The 19039-nt window shown below is 39.7% G+C and overlaps 1 protein-coding gene across 9 annotated transcripts in view; it reads left to right on the top strand.

Moving 5' to 3' along the window:
- sipa1l1 (signal-induced proliferation-associated 1 like 1) overlaps window positions 1–19039 on the top strand; it is a 374611-nt gene that overhangs the window by 279541 nt on the left and 76031 nt on the right. For all 9 annotated transcript variants that reach the window (XM_072569220.1, XM_072569229.1, XM_072569226.1 and 6 more), the window contains one exon: window positions 8999–9273. In XM_072569220.1, coding sequence (XP_072425321.1) covers window positions 8999–9273 — 275 coding nt within the window. The remainder of the gene's footprint in view (window positions 1–8998; window positions 9274–19039) is intronic.

The following is a 19039-nucleotide window of genomic DNA, read 5'->3' on the forward strand; positions in this document are numbered from 1 at the left end:
AATGTAATAAAATATCCATTGTTAAATAGGTGAATCTTCTCTTACTCACAGCTTGCAACAGATAAATCTTTTTCGCAAACCCTTCTGATTTTATTAGCAATGTTTCTATCATCGTTTTTCTTCATTCGTACAAAATTTAGTTTTTGTTTAAATTGTCTTGTTCTATACTGATTGCTGAAATCTAGATCATTCTCAACATATTGTCTTAACCCTTTCTGTCCATGAACTTGAATCAGGGTACATGTTGTCTTTTTGATTTACTTTTGTAACCCACACCTTGGCATCATTTAAGTGCTTCCATTTTAATTTTCATCATCTTCATTTTTAACCTTCATGATAACCTGCACTTAGTGTCTCAATGTAATGGTTGGGAAGTTGGGTTGTAATGAGCTCTTATTGAAATGAAGTGACCTTCTAATATTTCAAACTGGTGTCTATTTTGCAGTGCATGCTTCTGAAAGGATGTGTCGTAGTGAAAAAGAAATTTGTGCCTACACCTGTGCATCTGATAACCAACTATAGCATGTATGATGATCGCAACTTCACTGTTGCCATTTTTGATTGGTACACACTAGTTGTAAATTTGCAAAGCAAACTATCTCCTACAAAGGCTTAAAGAGGGTCTCACTGCCACTTCTAAAAGGGATTATGCTACTTGCTATTTAGCTGCCAGACGATATTTCTAATCATCGGTTCGAGCATTGAACACTGTAGTTGGGACATCATGTTACGGCTGCACAAAATGTTGGTAAAGCTACAGTTGTAGTACTGTATACAATTCTGGTCACCCTGCAATAGGAAGGATGTTATTAAAACAGAAAGAGCTAGGACAAATTAGACTAATTTTTAGAGTTTTGCTGCTATTGCTTAAAGAGCATTCCTGACGAAGGGCTTTTGCCTAAAACATCGATTTTCCTGCTCCTCAGATGCTGCCTGAACTGCTATGCTTTTCCAGCACCACTCTACTCCAGAATCTGGTTTCCAGCATCTGCTGTCATTGTTTTTACCTTTGCTATTGCTTGAAGTTTGGTGTCAACAGGGAATGGTCTGGCTGGTTCTTAAATACTTGTTTCTAAATTGAAAGCAAATGCTGAAATCAATTGAATTTAGAGATTGGTGCCATTTTTTCTCTTAAGCCTTTTTTCTTAACTGAATAATGACAAGAAGAATGAACAAAGGCCATGTGAAGTGGGAGAAGATATAACAAGAGGGAAGAAGAGCAGAAGTGCACTCTGCAGGAGAATATATCTGTCAAGGGTCTTTGGGCAGTTCTCCCAACATCACAGATTATCATTGACTGCCGCTAGTGTACCACATTGCAAACTCAAAACAGGACTAAGACCAGACAGTGCTTTCTGTGGCTGTTGAGGTGACTGACTCATTCCAGACATGACTGGATGTCTAAGAGACAACACAGATGACAGTGGATTGCTTCCTAAGTGAGATCCTTAAAGAGCTCGGAATAGAAAAAGAGAGACTCATCTCCTTCCTGCTTACCAAAGGTAAGCAGAATGAATGAGGATGTTTGAGAATATGGAAGTATGGTTAGTGAGTTTGTGGGTGAGATCAAAATTGGTGGTATAGTGGACAGTGAAGGAGGTTATCTAAAAGTACAACAGGATCTTGATCGACTGGACCAGTGGGCTGAGGAATGGCAGGTGGAGTTTAATTCAGCTGAATGCGAGGTGAGTTTTGAGAAGATTTGTAGCTCAGGTTGAGGTTCTACATGTAGGTTTGCTCGTTGAGCTGGACGGTTCATTTCCAGACATTTCATCACTCTACTAGGTAACATCTTCAGTGGGCCTCTGGGCAAAGCACTGCTGATTCCTGCTTTCTATTTATATGTCTGGGATTCTTTGGGTTGGTGATGTCATTTCTTGTGGTGATGTCATATCCTATCTTTTTCTCAGGGGGTGGTAGATGGGGTCTAAATCAACTAGAGTTCTGGTTGGAATGCCATGTTTCTAGGAATTCTTGTGTGTGTCTCTGTTTGGCTTGTCCTCGGATGGCTGCGGTGTCCTTCCTCATCTGTATGTAAGGATACTAGTGAGAGAGGGTCATGTCGTTTTGTGGCTAGTTGATGTTCATGTATCCTGGTGGCTAGTTTTCTGCTTGTTTGTCCAATGTAGTGTTTGTTACAGTCCTTGCAAGGTAGTTTGGAAATAACATTAGTTTTGCTTGTCTGTATAGGGTCTTTCAAGTTCATTAGCTGCTGTTTTAGAGTGTTGGTGGGTTTGTGGGCTACCATGATTCCGAGGGGTCTGAGTCATCTGGCAGTCATTTCTGAGAGGTCTTTGATGTAGGGGAGAGCGGCTAGGGTTTCTGTATGCATTTTGTCTGCTTGTTTGGGTTTGTTGCTGAGAAATCAGTGGACTGTGTTCATTGGGTACCCATTCTTATTGAACACATGGTATAGGTGATTTTCCTCCGCTCTGCGTAGTTCCTCTGTGCTGCAGTGTGTGGTGGCTCGTTGGAATAATGTGTTAATGCAGCTTCGTTTGTGGATGTTGGGGTGATTGCGTCTTCTGTAGTTCAATATTTGATGCGTATGTGTTGTTTTCCTGTTGACGCTGGTTTGAAATTCCCCATTGGCTGTTTGCTCTACTGTGACCTCTAGGAATGGCAGTTTGTTGTTGTTTTACTCCTATTTAGTGAACAGGGTAGTAAAGAGAACATTTGGCATGCTTCCTTCACCGGTTAAAACATTAAGTACAGGAGTTGAGACATCTTACGACCATACAAAACTTTGGTAAGTGACAGTTGGAGGTAAAAACAATAACTGCAGATGCTGGAAACCAAATACAGGATTAGTGGTGCTGGAAGAGCACAGCAGTTCAGGCAGCATCCAACGAGTAGCGAAATCGGCGTTTCGGGCAAAAGCCCTTCATCAGGATTCTGATGAAGAGCTTTTGCCCGAAACGTCGATTTCACTGCTCGTTGGATGCTGCCTGAACTGCTGTGCTCTTCTAGCACCACTAATCCAGTAAGTGACAGTTGGAGTACTGTGTACAATTCTGGTTGCCCTGCTACAGGAAAGATGTTATTAAGCCAGAAGGAATGCAAAAAAAGATTTACTAAGATGTTACCAAGACTGGAAGGTTTGACTTGTAAGGAGTGGCTGGACAGGCTGGGACCTTTTTACCTCTGACACACCGGAGGCTGAGGGGTAACCTTATAGAAGTTTATAAAATCATGAGGGGCATGGATAAAATGAATAGCAAAGTCTTTTCCCCAGAGTGAGTGAGTCCAAAACCAGAGTGTATAGATTTAAAGTGAGACAGGAGTGAGGAGAAACTTTTTCACGCAGAGGCTGCCGTGTGTTGGAATTAGCTGCCAGAGGAAGTGGTAGAGGTGGGTACAATTACAGCATCCAAAAGACATTTAAACAGGTACATGAATAGGAAATATTTAGAGAGATGTGGCCGAATGCAGGCAAATAGTTCAATTTAGGAAACCTGTTCGGCATGGAAGAGTTGGGCTGAAGGGCCTGTTTCCATGCTGTGGTACTGTACTCTATGCTACCATTGGCTGTATACATATTTTTATAGCAAGTTTTGAGAAGATTTGTAGCTCAGTTTGAGGTTTTGGATGTCAGTTTGCTCGCTGAGCTGAAGGTTCACTTTCAGACATTTTGTCATCATATTAGGTAAAATTGAGCTTCCGGTGAAGTACTTGTGTGAGCGACCGTTTTCTACTTGTTTAGAATTCCACGGGTTGGTGCTGTCATTTCCTGGCGTGATGCCATTTCTTGCAGTGATATCATTTTCTGTGCTTATTCTCAGAGGGTGGTAAATGGGGTCTACGTCAATGTGTTTGTTGATAGAATTCTGGTTGGCCCACCAGAGGCTCACTGATGGTGACGAAACGTCTGAAAATGAACTTACAACCTCAGCAAGCAAACTCATATCCACATATTTTTCTACATGGCTTATGTTAGCCCTGCCTTTATCATGAACTTCATTTTATCAATGTGAATTATGATGCAACCACAGGCAATGAATCATAAAACCTATTTTGTAAGGGCTCATTGGTATAACCAAGAACATAATAGAGCACAGCATTATTGTTCTCAAGGAATTCTTCCATAGTGTGGATTGCTCTGAAGAAGCACTGTGGTTCTCACTTGAGTTTCAAAATTTTTGTGTTAATATGTCATTCAACCTTGTTATTGTGAAGGGATGGCACTTTGTGCCATTGATTAGATGTGGTGCTAAGGAGCTGGAGCATAAGGAACAGACTGTCCAGCAGTACATAGAAGGAGAGGGAAGGAAGCCATTGTGATGTCCTTTTCTGTCTGGGCTTCACATGATAGAATTTTAACAATTGATATCAGTAATCTCAAAGACATCCCTCCAGTCATTAACAGTATCATGTTCCTTAATTTTCCTCTGTGACCCTCACAATGTTCTTTGCCAATACAAAATAAAAATATTGCAAAATATAGTTCAAGCAATATATGTAAATTTGGTAGTAATGACCAAATAAAATAAAATCCCTTGTACATTCTGTTAGTGCCTATCATCCATGTAATAAGACCATTAGCCATAGGTGCAGAAGTAGGCCATTCAACCCACTGAGTCTGATCTGTCATTCAATGATCACATGGTTAATCAGATCATCCTCGGCTCTACGTTCTTGCATTTTCCCTGTAACCCTTGATTTCTTTACTGATTTAAAAATTTGTCTTCAACATCTCAACAAATACTTAATGACCCAGCCTCGACAGCCCTTAGTGGTAAAGATTCCACAGATTCAGTATCCTTTCAGAGCAGAAATTCCTCCTCGACTTTATCTTTGTTCTGAGATTATACCCTCTGCTCTTTGACTCTCCCACAAGGGAAAACAATCATATTGCATCTACCATATCAAGTTCCTAAGAATGTTGTTTCTTCTGTGTGCCTTTGCCTGAGTTGTTAACCCTATGCAGTGGTTTCAGCATGGTTGATGGGAAACTGCTAACTTTCAGTGGAGGAGATTGCAGAAAGCTTTGAATGATTATCTTGAGCAGTTTTTGGGTCCTAAAGGTTAGACTTCAATACTGTAGCATGTGTGCTGCAGCCTGAACTTGTTGGCCAACAGACAGACAACAGCATGTGAGCTTGTAGAGGTGGTGGCGACATGGATAAATAGATGATATGAATGAATGATTTATTATCACATGTATCGTGAAGATACAGTGAAAAATGTTTTGAGTTACAATAAGGATAAAAGAAATTACTTAAATAAGATGTCATCTTCTGTTCAAATTGGGGTCATAAGCACAACTTCAGGACTTCAGCAAGCTGCTCTGGCTCTCCAAGAATTCTACGCCAGGAACAGCAATGAGGACATTGATGCCCCAGGAGACCCCACTGCCATCACCACCAAGAGTCCAGGCTCTGGGTCTATTGCTGGCAGGAATCTCCATTTTCTGGCACCAGAACAATCATCAAAGCAATCTCTGGGCCTACCACTGCCATGAGTCCAGGCTGCAGGCATCAAGACTGCCGCCAGGAGTCTACTTTTAACAAAATCATCTAGAATGATGATGCCAGTAGACTTAGCATCCATTACATCACTTACATATTGAGTGAAGCCACTTATTCTGCAATGAAATTTATAGCATTCGTAGATTCCACATGTGTACAGATGGAGGTAACTGTTGGGAGTAGTATGCTGCAAACATCATGCACAAAGTTCCATCACCAGCTGGTGCTGGACTCCTCCATACCTCTCAGCTTTCTCTTTGACTTTCCAGTACACAAAACACTTTGTAACAAATGCCCATTAGCCACCTGCTGTAATAACAAATAGAAATTGCTGGAAGTAAATAACATGTCTGGTAGCATCTGTACAGAAAGAACCAAAGTTAACATTTCAAGTCAAATATGACTCGTTTACAGAACATCCTTCTATTGGTAGGCATATCAAATTTCTCATCTAGTTCTTTGTTCTTTCTCATCTAGCAGAATTAGTGTGGGATCTTGGTAAGTAGCAACTTGAAACATCCTCCTTCTCCAAATCCCCTGAGAAACAACTTTCCTCCACCACCACCACCCTGTCTTCTACCTTCAAGCCAATTTTGTAACTAAGTGGCTAGCTCTTCCTGGATTCTGTGATCTAATATTGCTAACCAATGTACCATACAGAATATTGTACTATTGAACGCCTTGTTGAAGTCCATGTAGACAATGTCCACTACTCTGCCTTCGTCAATCTTCTTTGTCACTTCTTCAAAAATCTCAATCAAGTTAGTGAGATACAGTTTCCCATGCATAAAACCATTTGCAAGAAAGCAAGAATTCTATGTCCTTCGAGGTGCTGTGTGCTTATCAGTTTTTTAGTGCTTGATTGAAGATTCATATCTGTAGAATAAACTAATATTGATTGTGTTTTGTGTTGCAACAAAAAAATTGATTTCATGTACAATTAAATATGATCTGTAACGTAAGTCCAGATCAGAAGTTAAGTGCCCCAAAGTGCTGTTTTGTTTTGGTGAATGGTTGGTTGATTGTTTTTCATAAATTCCTATTTCTACTCTGTAAATTGGTTTCCTTACTTGCTGTTCCAAATTTGTCCTGTTTTTTTGTTGTCTCCTTTTTGAACCTGTAGTTTGAGCACCCACCATTAGTTTGACTGCTAGTAATGCAGTCTAGAACAAGTCATTATTTTATTTTTGTTAAATTGTGTCTATGCTTCAAACAATTCCTTGTTCATATTGCAAAAAATAGTCTCCGAATACTGGATTGAAAAGCAACCAAAGGGCTAATATACCATCATAAAAACATAATATATACAGGATGAAAATGTCATTTTAACTCAGTGAGGCTCCTACATTTACCTACTTTCATTCGGTGAACAATTTCAAATGATTTATCATTACTTAAATCCATAAAACACCTCTTATTCTTGAGGAAGAGTCACCAGTCCCCTAACATTATCTCTGATTTCTGGTCACAGATGCTGTCAGACCTGCTGAGCTTTCCCAGCAACTTCTGTTTTTATTTCACTTATTTACATTTATCTCCTCTGTACTTACTTTCCTGATGCACTTTGATCTAAAAAGCTGCCAATTTCATTAGTGGGAAACAAGACAATCAAATCAGCCATAGAATTATTATATTAATAATGCACCAATTGAATCAAATCAACCATAGAATTATTACATTAGTAACGGACCAAACTTGAGAACAGCATCCAACATTGATTTTGAAGGATAAGAAGTTATCAGACCAACATTTATGGCATTTTTTAAGAAACTGGCATCCCAAGCATCTTAAATAAAACCCAAAAATATGTCACGTTACAAAGTTCCACACTCAAGTCTGCTGTGTAAACATTGAAAGGAGTGTAAATCATGGGTATACATTACATGATACATTTTCTGAAATATAGGAATCAAAGGATGGTCTAAGAACAAATCTAGAAGTTAGAGGCTAGTATGTTCAACCACGAATGATGAGAACGTTTTTAGAAATGAGCTTGAATCAAATCATCGGACCAGGTTTGATAAAAGCAAATTTAGTTTAAATAATTCAACCTTTTTTTTAATGAAAGGTAATTGATAAGGGAAGGCAATTAATTTAGTAATTATCAGCTTCCAAAAGGGTGTCACATAATAAGCTCTTCCACAAAGTTGAGTTTCGTGGAATAAAAAGAATAGTGGTGATATGGCTACAAAACTGATTTAATGGTATAAAACTGAGTAGTGGTGAATCAAAGATTTTGTTTGGTTTGGGAACAGTGAAAGGAACGTGGTGGGATTTTTCAAGGGGCTTAGAACCACTGCTTCTAATAATTCATATTAAAGGCTGGTCTTAGATGTACAGGACATAACTTCAAAATTTTCAAGCTTGGATGCATTGTAAACTATCTGGACAGTAATGATTCACAAACTGATGACATGGGCAGAAGAAATTTAAGGCAGAGAAGTGTAACATAAATTGTGTGGAAAGAATAAGGTGAGGTGATATAGACTATAGGGTACAGTTCAAACAGTGGTGCAGGAATACAGAGAACTGGAGAGATGTGAAAAACATTCTGAGGTTGAGAAAATGGTTAAAAGGAGATAAGGGATCTGGACTTTGTAACTAGCAGGCAGGCAGAAAATAGGTGTTGCGTTTTGTCTGCAGTGTAGGGAGACCACGCTGTGAGCTGTGATTATAGTAGACTAGATTGAATGTAGTCATTGGTAAGTCACTGCTTCACCTGAAAAGTCTGTCTGGAACCTTGGGTCGTGAGGATGGAGGAAGGGAGTGGGCTGGTCTTGCATCATCTGTGGGTTAGGGAGTAGAGAAGGAAAGCACAGGGTCGTTTTGGAGTGAATGGTCTCTCCAAAATGCTGACAAAGGAAGGGGAAATGTCAGGTGATGGCATTGCATTGGAGCAAGCAGAAATGGTGGCTTATTATGTATTTGGATATGGATTCTGGTGTGTTCCTGGTAAATGAGGGCTAGGGAGTGAGAGAGAACCATCATTCACAAGGTGAACCAAGAGATGGCATTAGCTTGAAAATGGAGCAGGAAATGTGATCCGCTGAAATAACATTGTAACATAAAATAATTACCTATGAACTTGGAAGGCATTGGCTTAATGTTAAGACTGCTGTGTGATATTGCATTGCTTCCCATATACTAAATTTAAAGTTCCTCTGTCGAATAGCTCTCCTTTATTTCAGCAATAATTTCCGTCCACCTCACCCCCACCCCAATCCATGTTCACTTTATTTCCCTTATTCTAGTCTAAGCTTCATTGTTTGTGACAGTATTTCCAGTTGTCTTGACTCTGTTCCCGAAATTTTCTCCTTGAATGCCTGCGCCTTGCAGCTGCCTCTTTGATCTTTGAACTTCATTCTGTTCAATTGTGGTTTTACTCACCATTTCTCAGTGCTGGTTTACTGCTCACCATAATCTATGTAAAACAGTTGTAAACTGTGTTGACAATGGAAAGTATGTTTATTTACAAGTTTATATTCAACACAAACTTCCATCCCTCAGAATATTGTCTGGATCCTTTTCAGGTAACCACAAAAGGATGCGAGACTGTTGAGATGACATTGAGGAGAAATGGCCTAGGCCAGCTTGGTTTCCATGTTAACTATGAAGGCATTGTAGCAGATGTCGAACCCTATGGCTACGCATGGCAAGCAGGTCTCCGACAAGGCAGCCGGCTGGTGGAAATCTGTAAAGTTGCTGTGGCAACTCTGACCCATGAACAAATGATTGATCTGCTACGAACATCTGTAACAGTTAAAGTGATCATCATTCCACCCCATGAAGATAGCACCCCTCGCAGGTATGTTCCCTGAACTGAAGTTTTTGCTGCTCCACCCAAATTCAGCTTACTATATTCCTCGATCACAGCCTTTCCCTACCTGTTTCATGTTCACAGATCTTCATCTTATAACTCCTAGTTTTTCCCAACCTTCACTATTTTGGTTCTCTCCCTCCCTAACTTTGGAATTCTTTCCCATAGAGGGCTATAAAGGCTGAGTCATTGAGTGTCTTCAAGGCTGATTTTTTAATTGTAAAAGGATCAAGGAGGCCAAGGCAGGAAAGTGGAGTTGAGGATCATAAGATAAGCCATGGTCTCATTGGATGGTGGAGCAGACTTAATGAGCTGAATTGCTTGCTTCTGCTATGCCACATGCTCTTATGGATATGCTTTAATGAGCCTTTGCAAACTTCATTTGACTATGCTGTTCATCATTCACATAGTTTATCTCAAACTATTCAGTTATCAATGATGTTCATTTTTTGTCTTTCGGAAGCATTGGATCAGCATTTATTTATTCTCTATCTACAGTGCTTTTTAAAAAAAAATTGAATTTAAACCTTTGAGAATGTTGCCAAACAATTGAACAGTGGAAGGTTGCCCGTGTCAATAGAGCAAACTTTCTAAAAGTATGAAATTGACTGATTAGACTACCTTGTCTGGCTAAGCATTGTGTTGCATTACGTTTTGGTTCGTGAAGCTATGTAAATCTGAAAATTCTTGAATTAACCTTCCATTAGTCCTTAGTTTGACTGATTTAAGCTTCAGATTATGGACAGAGGAATCGGCTTGCCAGAAGGAAGTTTCTGCTCGTTAAGAAATGATGAACATGAAGATTTCAGCGGAATCTACTCAACAGCAGTATTTGTAATGAACTCAGTTCAATATTTCAGTGGGAGAACACTGTCGATAACAATGTTTGTGCTGTCCTCTCTTAGGAAGTCATGCTGTGTTCTATGTTGCACAAATGGCCTTATAGTGATATTCTTCAAATGACTACAAAATGTTTAATAGGTTGTTACAAATATTGTGACCATTCCCAAGCCAGGGTTCATAAGAACATAAGAACTTGAAGCAGGAGCAGACCATCTGGCCCTTTTGAGCCTGCTCCGCCATTCAATAAAATCATGGCTGATCTTTCCATGCCTTACCCACCTAGCTCAGCTCCACTTACTCACTCTCTGACCATAACCCTTAATTCCTTTACTGTTCAAAAAATTATCTACCTTAGCTTTAAAAACATTTATTGAAGAAGCCTCAATCGCTCCACTGGGCAGGGAATTCCATAGACAGAGTTCATAGTGCAGAAGTTAGTTTTCAATTCATTCCAAAATCTGCTCCCTCTAATTTTGAGGCTATTCCCTCTTCTAGTTTCATCCACCAGTGGAAACATCCTTTTTACTTCTATCTTATCTATTCCTTTCATAATTTCATATGTTTCTATATGATCCCCACTCATTATTCTAAATTCCAATGAATATGATCCCAGTCTACTCTGTCTCTCCTCATAAGGCTTAAGTGTAGAATCAACCGAGTAAACCTCCTCTGCACCCCCTTTAGTGCCAGTACATCCTTTTTCAAGTACTCGAGGTGTGGCCTCACCAGCACCTTGTACAGCTGCAGTGAAACCTGTCTGCTTTTGAACTCAACTCCTTTAACAATGAAGGCCAAAATTCCATCTGCCTTCCTAATTACCTGTTGAACCTTCAGACCAACCCTCTGTGATTCATGCACAAGGACACCCAGGGTCCTCTGCATTGCAGCATGCTGCAATTTTTTCACTATTCAAATAATAGTCCTTTTTTACTGTTAATCCTACCAAAATGGATGATTTCATATTTACTAACATTGTACTCCATCTGTCAGAACTTTGCTCATTCACTTTAACTAACTATGTCCCTTTGTAAAGTTTCACAGTCCTCTGCACGCTTTGCTGTTCCACTCATCTTAGTCATCCGCAAACTTTGACAGACTACATGTCCCCAACTCCAAATCGCATATGTAAATTGTGAATAATTGCATCCCAACACTGACCCCTGAGGCACACCACTAGTGACTGACTGACTGCCAACCAGAATAGGACTCATTTATTCCCATTCTTTGCTTCCTCTTGGTTAACCAATCATCTATCCATGCTAATATTTTGCCTGCAAAACCTTGCACCTTTATCTCATGCAACAGCCTTTTGGGTGGCACCTCGTTGAATGGTTTTGGAAGTCTAGCAATTCTCATTGTCCACCATGTTTGTAACGTCTTTATAGAATTCCAAAAGATTAGTTAAACATGATCTGCTCTTCATGAACCCATGTTGCTTCTGCCCAATGAGACACTATTTATCTAGATGCCTTGGTATTTCTTCCTTGATAATTGACTCCAGCATTTTCCCCACTATAGAAGATAAGCTAACTGGTCTATAATTCCCCATCTTTTGCCTAGCCCCCTTTTTAAACAATGGTGTCACATTTGCTGTTTTCCAACCTGCTGAAACTGCCCCAGAGTGTAATGAATTTTCTTGAACAGTATGTAATGGAACCAGGGAATTTATTTAGATTAAATTAGATTCCCTACTGTGTGGAAACAGGCCCTTTGGCCCAACAAGTCCACACCGGCCCAACAAGTCCACACCGACCCTCCGAAGAGTCACCCACCCAGTCCCATTTCCTTCTGACTAATGCACCTAACACTAGGGGCAATTTAGCATGGCCAATTCACCTGAATTGCACGTCTTTGGACTGTGGGAGGAAACCCACACAGACACTGGGAGAACGTGCAAACTCCACACAGACAGTCACCCGAGGCTGGAATCGAACCTGGGACCCTGGTGCTGTGAGGCAGCAGTGCTAACCACTGAGCCACCGTGCTGCCCCATTAGATTAGATTCCCTACAGTGTAGAAACAGGCCATTTAACCCAACAAATCCACACCAACTCTCCAAAGAGTAACCCACCCAGACCCATTTCCCTCTGACTAGTGCACCTAAACCTGTGGGCAATTTAGTATGGCCAATTCAGCTAACCTGCTCATCTTTGGACTGTGGAAGGAAACTGGACCACTCGGGAGAAAACCAGGCAAATGTGCAAACTCCACACAGACAGTCACCTGAGGCTGGAATTGAACAGGGTCCCTGGCACTGTGAGGCAGCAGTGCTAACCACTGAGCCACCAAGCTGTCCTAGATATAGATACCTGTGTAATGAGACAGGAAAAATTAATGATGTCACAGTTTGGGATCCTCTTGGAAGGAGTGATCACTATGTTTGAATTTAGAATATAGATGGAAAGTGTGAAGGTAAAATCCAATCTAAGGCCTGGGTTTAAACAAAGGAGACTACAATAGTCTATCACAAATTACCATTTGTTATTTCTCCCACAAACTCTTTTAGCATACTGGGGTGCATTCCATTTGGGCCATGAGACCTGTGTACTCTTAGGTCCATTAGCTTGCCCAACGCAACCTCTTTCATGATCATGATTATTTCCAGGTCCTCACCTACATTCGTCCCTTTGTCAATTGCTCACATATTATTCGTGTCCTCTGTTGTGAAGACCAACACAATACCTATTCAATGCCTCAGCCATTTCCTCATATCCTAATACTAAATCCCCCTTCTCATCCTCGAAAAGACCGATGTTTACGTTAGTCAATTTTTTTTTGTTTTGTTTATTTTTTTATATATATATATAGAAATTTTTTGCTATCTGCCTTAATATTCTGAGCTAGTTTTTCTCATAATCTATCTTACTTTTCTTCGTTACTCTTTTTGTGGTTTTCTGTTGACATTTAAAGCTTTCCCAATCTTCTAGTTTCCTGCTGATCTTGGCCACTTTGTATGCTTTATCTTTGAATTTGGTCGCCTTCCTTATTTCCTTAGGCACCTGACAGATTACCCCTTTCCTTATAGTCCTTCATTTTCACTGGTATGTACTTTTGCTGAGCACTTTGCAAAATTGCTTTGAAAGTCCTCCACTGTTAGTCAACTGTCCCACCATAAAGTCTTTGTTTCCAGTCTACTTTAGCTAATTCCTCTCTCATCCTATTGTAGTCTCCCTTGTTTCAGCACATGACCCTAGTATTGGATTTTAACTTCATACTTTCCATCTATATTCTAAATTCAACTATACAGTGATCGCTGCTTCCAAGAGGCTCCCTAACTATGACATAATTATTGTGGTTCTGTTCGCCGAGCTGGGAATTTGTGTTGCAACGTTTCGTCCCCTGTCTAGTTGACATCCTCAGTGCTTGGGAGCCTCCTGTGAAGCGCTTCTGTGATCTTTCCTCCGGCATTTATGGTGGCTTGTCTCTGCCGCTGTCCAGCTGGAACTGACAACCGGAAGCGGCAGAGACAAGCTACTATAAATGCTACTATAATTAGATAAATGTGAGGTTTAGCATTTTGGTACGGCAAACCGGATCAGGACTTAAACAGCTACTGATAGGAAGGGAGTTGAAAAGTGTGGCACTGGAAAAGCACAGCAGTTCAGGCTGCAGCCGAAGAGCAGGAGCATAAACATTTCAGGCATAAGCCCTTCATCTGGATGATGTAGGGCTTATGCCTGAAACGTCGACTCTCCTGCTCCTTGGATGCTGCCTGACCTGCTGTGCTTTCAGAGCACTACAATTTTTGATTTTGACTCTGCAGCATCTGCAGTCCTCACTTTGTCAGCTACTGTAGGGCCCTGGGGATTGTTAATGAACAAAGAGATCAAGGGCCGCACGTGTATAGTTCCTTTAAGATGGAGTCGAAAGTGGACAGGATGGTGAAGATGATATTTGACACAAATGCCTTCATTGGTCAGAACAGTGAATGTAGGTGTTGGGATGTCATGTTGTGGCTGGACAGGACATTGGTGAGGCCACTTTAAGAAAACCATGTAGAATTCTGGTTGCCCTTCTGCAAGAAGGGTGGTACAGAATTTAAAAGGATTTTGCCAGGACTGAAGGAGTCAAGTTATAGGGAGAGGTTGAAAAGGCTGGAATGTCAGATGCTGACGGATGACCTTAAAATCGTGAGGGGCCTAGAGTCAATAGCCAAAATCTTTTTTCTCGAGTAGGGGAGTCCAAGACTAGAGAGCATAAGTTTAAGATGAGAAGGGAAAGATTTTAAAAAGGACCTGAGGAGTAATTTGCTCCGAGAAGGTAGTGTGTGTTTGCAACAAGCTGTTGGAAGAAGTAGTGGAGGCGTTCAATTGCAACATTTTAAAAGGTATATTAACAGGAAAGGTTCAGAGGGATATGTGTCAAATGCTGACAGATTAGGATGTCTGGTAGGCGCGAACGAGTTGGACCAAAGGATCTGTTTCCGTGCTTTATGACTCTAGACTTTATGCACGTGTGCCTCAGATTGCTGTGGGAGAAATTCATCCTGATATTCATCCTGACTTTCAAAGCAATTTTGCAAAGTGCTCAGCAAAAGTACATACCAGTGAAAATGAAGGACTATAAGAAAAGGGGTAATCTGTCAGGTGCCTAAGGAAATAAGGAAGGCGACCAAATTCAAAGATAAAGCATACAAAGTGGCCAAGATCAGCAGGAAACTAGAGGGGGGGTGGGGGGGGAGAGATAGATGTTCCACTGGAATGGACTTTAGTTGAACCATGCTGGGACAAATGTCCTGGCAAATTGTATAACTCGGCTTGTAAGTATATATTTGAATTAAATTGGGAGAACATGATTTAAGGGATGTTTGAAGAATGAAAGAAGACCATACATGTAAGGTAGTGAAGAGGTGAACAATGATTAAATGTGCTGGGAAGGGGTTGAAAATATACGCAGAAGAATGCAGCAGAAGTTAGAACCAGAATAAAAAGTTAACTGAAAGGCCAACGTTTAAGACTATCTCATAAACAGCAGGAACTCTAGGCCATTTTACCTAACATCTGTTGTTGGGAAAAAGCTGCAGTGCATTGTTAAGAAAGAAACAGCAAAACATTTAGAAAAGTTTAACCCCATCAGAGAGTTAACATGATTTTGTGAAAGAGAAATCTTGTTTGATAAATTTGCTAGAGGTCTTTGAGAATATAACAAGTAGAATTAATAAAGCAGAATTGGTATATGTAATGTATTTGGATTTTCAGAAGACGCTCCGTAACGTGCCATGTAGAACATTATTACACAAAATGGGAGCTTATCGTATTGGAAGTAATATATTCGTGTAGATTCAGGATTAGTTAATACAAAGAAGACAGACCCAGTAATGGGTCATTTTCAGATTGGAAAGGTGCAATTACTGGAGTGCCACAAGGAACAGTTATTTACTGTTTGTATTAATGCTTTGGAGGAGGGGACAGTGCAATGTATCCAAATTTAATGCTGATTCAAAAATAGGTATGAGGACGTGTTGTAAGGTATGTCCCCAGTATATAGGTTGAGTGAGAGGGCAAAAACTTGGCTGATAGAGTTTAATGCAGTAACGTGTGAAGAATCAAGCAACAGACTTGTTTAAATGGAGAGAGATTCTAAAAATATGCATCACAGGGTTCTATCTGGGTGTTCTTGTGCATAAAACATAAAGGTTGGCGTGCAGGTGTTGTAAGAAGACAACTGTTGGCCTTTATTGCTAGGGATTTTAAAAGTAGGGCAGTCTTGTTACAACTGTGAAGACTGTTGGTGAAGACTGTATGCAGTGTTGGTCTCAGTATGTAAGAAAGGTTATACTGGCATTTGAGGGAGTTTAAAAGGGATTCACTGGATTTATTCGTAGGCTGAAGGGTTGACTTATTAAGAATGACTAAACAGGTTAGACCTCTTCATTAGAGTTGGGGGGGTGGTGGTTATTGGGGGTGTACAGGGTTAAAGCACACAAGATTTTAATGGGGCTTGACACTAGTTATTGAAAGATGTTTTCTTGTGGAGAATCTTAAACTAAGGAACATTCACTTAAAATAAGATACAAAGGAATTTGTTCTCTTAATGAGTAGTGAAAGTTTGGAATTCTCTTTTTCCCAATGAGTTGAGGGCCAGTAACTAACTACCTGGTTCCCTAATGTCTTTGCATTATCTACAAAGCAAAACTCAGGACTCTCCATTTCCTGGATGAGTGCAGCTCTATCAGCACTGAAGTGCTAAGTGTCTACATAGACAGCATGGTTTACAATATTTCAAGATTGCAGCTTCTCCAGGGCAATTAGGGATAGAAAATAAATGCTGGGGATGCCTGTATCCTGTGAATGAATTAAAAATCAGGATGATACGGTACCAATAGAAGGTTTAAAGAATGAGAGATGGATGGTGGATAATGGATGTTTTTTCTTATTTTGGAGTAGACCAGAAGTAGGGTATACTATTGAAGAATAAGCATTCTCCCTTCTAAGATGCAGGTGAGTTTTTTTCTCTCTCTCTCAATGTAATTAAAGCATGAAATTGTCTTCTCCTAAAGCAATGGAAGTTGATCATTGAAACTCACTGCAAATCCTTTAGGGACCTCCATAAAACATCCCTGAAGAGGTCAAACCTCTCTGTCAACTCTCAGGACTTTCTGGCTTGTGACCAAAAAAAACTAGCAAATGTTTTTTTCAGGAAAACACTGAGCACAGTGCATCTTTATTAAGAATACACAGAGGCAAACCTGTTGCATCGGAACAACCTTATAAATCTCGCAATAATTCATCTGCCTGGCCATCCAAGCATTGCCTGCATCACATACCAGAGCCTGTAGATCGTGCATCGGATTAATCAGATATTTGTAATTGGAGTTAAATAGAAAGATATAAAATTGATATAAATTAAGGTGTGAATGTAAGTAAAGGGGTAGGGGGTGGAGAAGGAATTTAAGAAAAATGGAGGATAAATGACATGAAGTCAGGCTTTTGAGGTGTAGAATTCATTATTGAATTGTCAAGGTTGTAAAGATGCTAAGCAGAAAATTAGGTCTTGTTCCTTGAGATTGGATTTAGCTTCTTTGGAACATTGCAGCAGCAGGACAAAAGTGTTAGTATGAGAGCAAGAGGATTTTTTTGAAGTTCTAAGCAACTGAAAGGTCGAGGTCATTACAAAGCACTGGGCTCACTATAATAGTAAGATTAATATTAGTTTTGAAATCCAGATAGGAGATTGAATCATTTGAATTTACAAACAGACTCGAGAATACAACATGGAATTGAGAATTGGTTTAAAAACAGCATTACTGTTGAGTGTGAATGCTAATTTGGTTCATCCAAAATATTTTGATTATTTTGATTATATTTATTACATTTGTAATACTGCCTGGGAGCCAGAAGTGCAAGTTTTTGCATGCACCCATCACTAAACTCTGTTTTTCAATCCATTAATCTTGAAAATAATTTGCATCACCAGAGGCAAAATGTGGAGGGAAGTGCTACAAATAGGGGCAAGAAAGCACATTTCTTAGGAGAGAGCTCACTGCTATATAATCATTTATCATTAATAATATATCATATTAGTTCGATGCTAGTTTCTCCAGGATATTCTCCTGTATCTAAGAATGTAGTTATTGGAGTGCTGTAGCAAAATAATGCTGCTTCTGTAATTTTATTTAAATAAGTTTAGACCTACTTCAGTTCCAATATAGTACCTGCATCCATCATAAGTATGAATTTGGACTTTCAAAAAAAAAGTGTTTTTTTTTCTGTTGCCAAGAATTCAAAATTTATTGAACCAAAAAACCCAAAGAACTGTGAATGCTGGAAATCAAACAAACTCCAAAAGTGTTGAAAAAAGTCAGCAGTTCTGGCAGCATCTGTGGAGAGAAAGCAGAGCTGATGTTTCAGTTCCAGTGACCCTTCTTCAGAATTTTGGTTTATTCTATAGAAGTTGTAATTTGCTTTAATTAAACAATGCTTGATTAATAACGTGAAAAATTTAACAAATCCAAATCTCCACCAGGAATCATTATTGTGCAACAGTTGAGAGCTTTACATTACGCTCAACTATTTGCAGACTTCTACATATGGGCACACTGGTGGTTAGGCAACCAGAAGTTGATTAAAGCTTGAGGCGATCACTCATTGAAATTCTAAATATGATCTGAAGTTAAGCAATAAATCACTGGGAATCTGTCAAATGGCCCTCTATGTAGATGTTAACTGCTGTTGAGGTGATCTGGCATAATTTTCCATCCATGTACATTTGCAAAACTGTCCTGGTGTTTCAATTTACAGTGAAACTGTTGAATGATTTTATTTTCATGAATGGAATGTGGGGCATCACTGGGGCCTGCTCACCTATTTCAAAGGGAAGTTTAGAGTCGACCATATTGCTGTGGGCCTGGAGTTAAATGTAGATGAAACCAGATAAGGGAAGATTACCTTCTCGAAAGGACATTTGTGAACTGGGTAGGCTTTCTAACAGTTGTGACTTGGTTATCTTTAGGCTAAACTTGTTTCCAGAACTTTTTTATTGAATTCAGATTTTGCCAGCTGCCACAATTGGTGTCAAGCTCATGGCCCAAGAATATCAGCTTGGTCTCTGATTGCTATATCACTATGCTACTGCCATCCCCATATTTCATTTTGGTGAAAAACTTGTTCTTCCTCATTCATCTGTTTTATGCAAACAAATTAAAATGTGGTGTAAATAACAATAGATGATATAACTAATTGTATCTGTTAAATATTATTTTATGAATGAATTCTCGCAACTAAAACCACTTCAGTGTCTGGTGGCAATGTTTAATTGATTGAATTTCTTCTACTTGCAACATCACTAGATTGATTTCGGCATTCCCTTCCTATTTCAAGATGAAGACTAAATGTAACCAGAAGCAAAATGCAAATTGTGTTCCTTATAGCAATGTGTGAACTACTTGGTCCTTTCAATAATGTCTTGAACT

This window comes from Chiloscyllium punctatum, chromosome 4, assembly GCF_047496795.1.
Source record: "Chiloscyllium punctatum isolate Juve2018m chromosome 4, sChiPun1.3, whole genome shotgun sequence".
NCBI classification, from domain to species: Eukaryota; Metazoa; Chordata; class Chondrichthyes; order Orectolobiformes; family Hemiscylliidae; genus Chiloscyllium; species Chiloscyllium punctatum.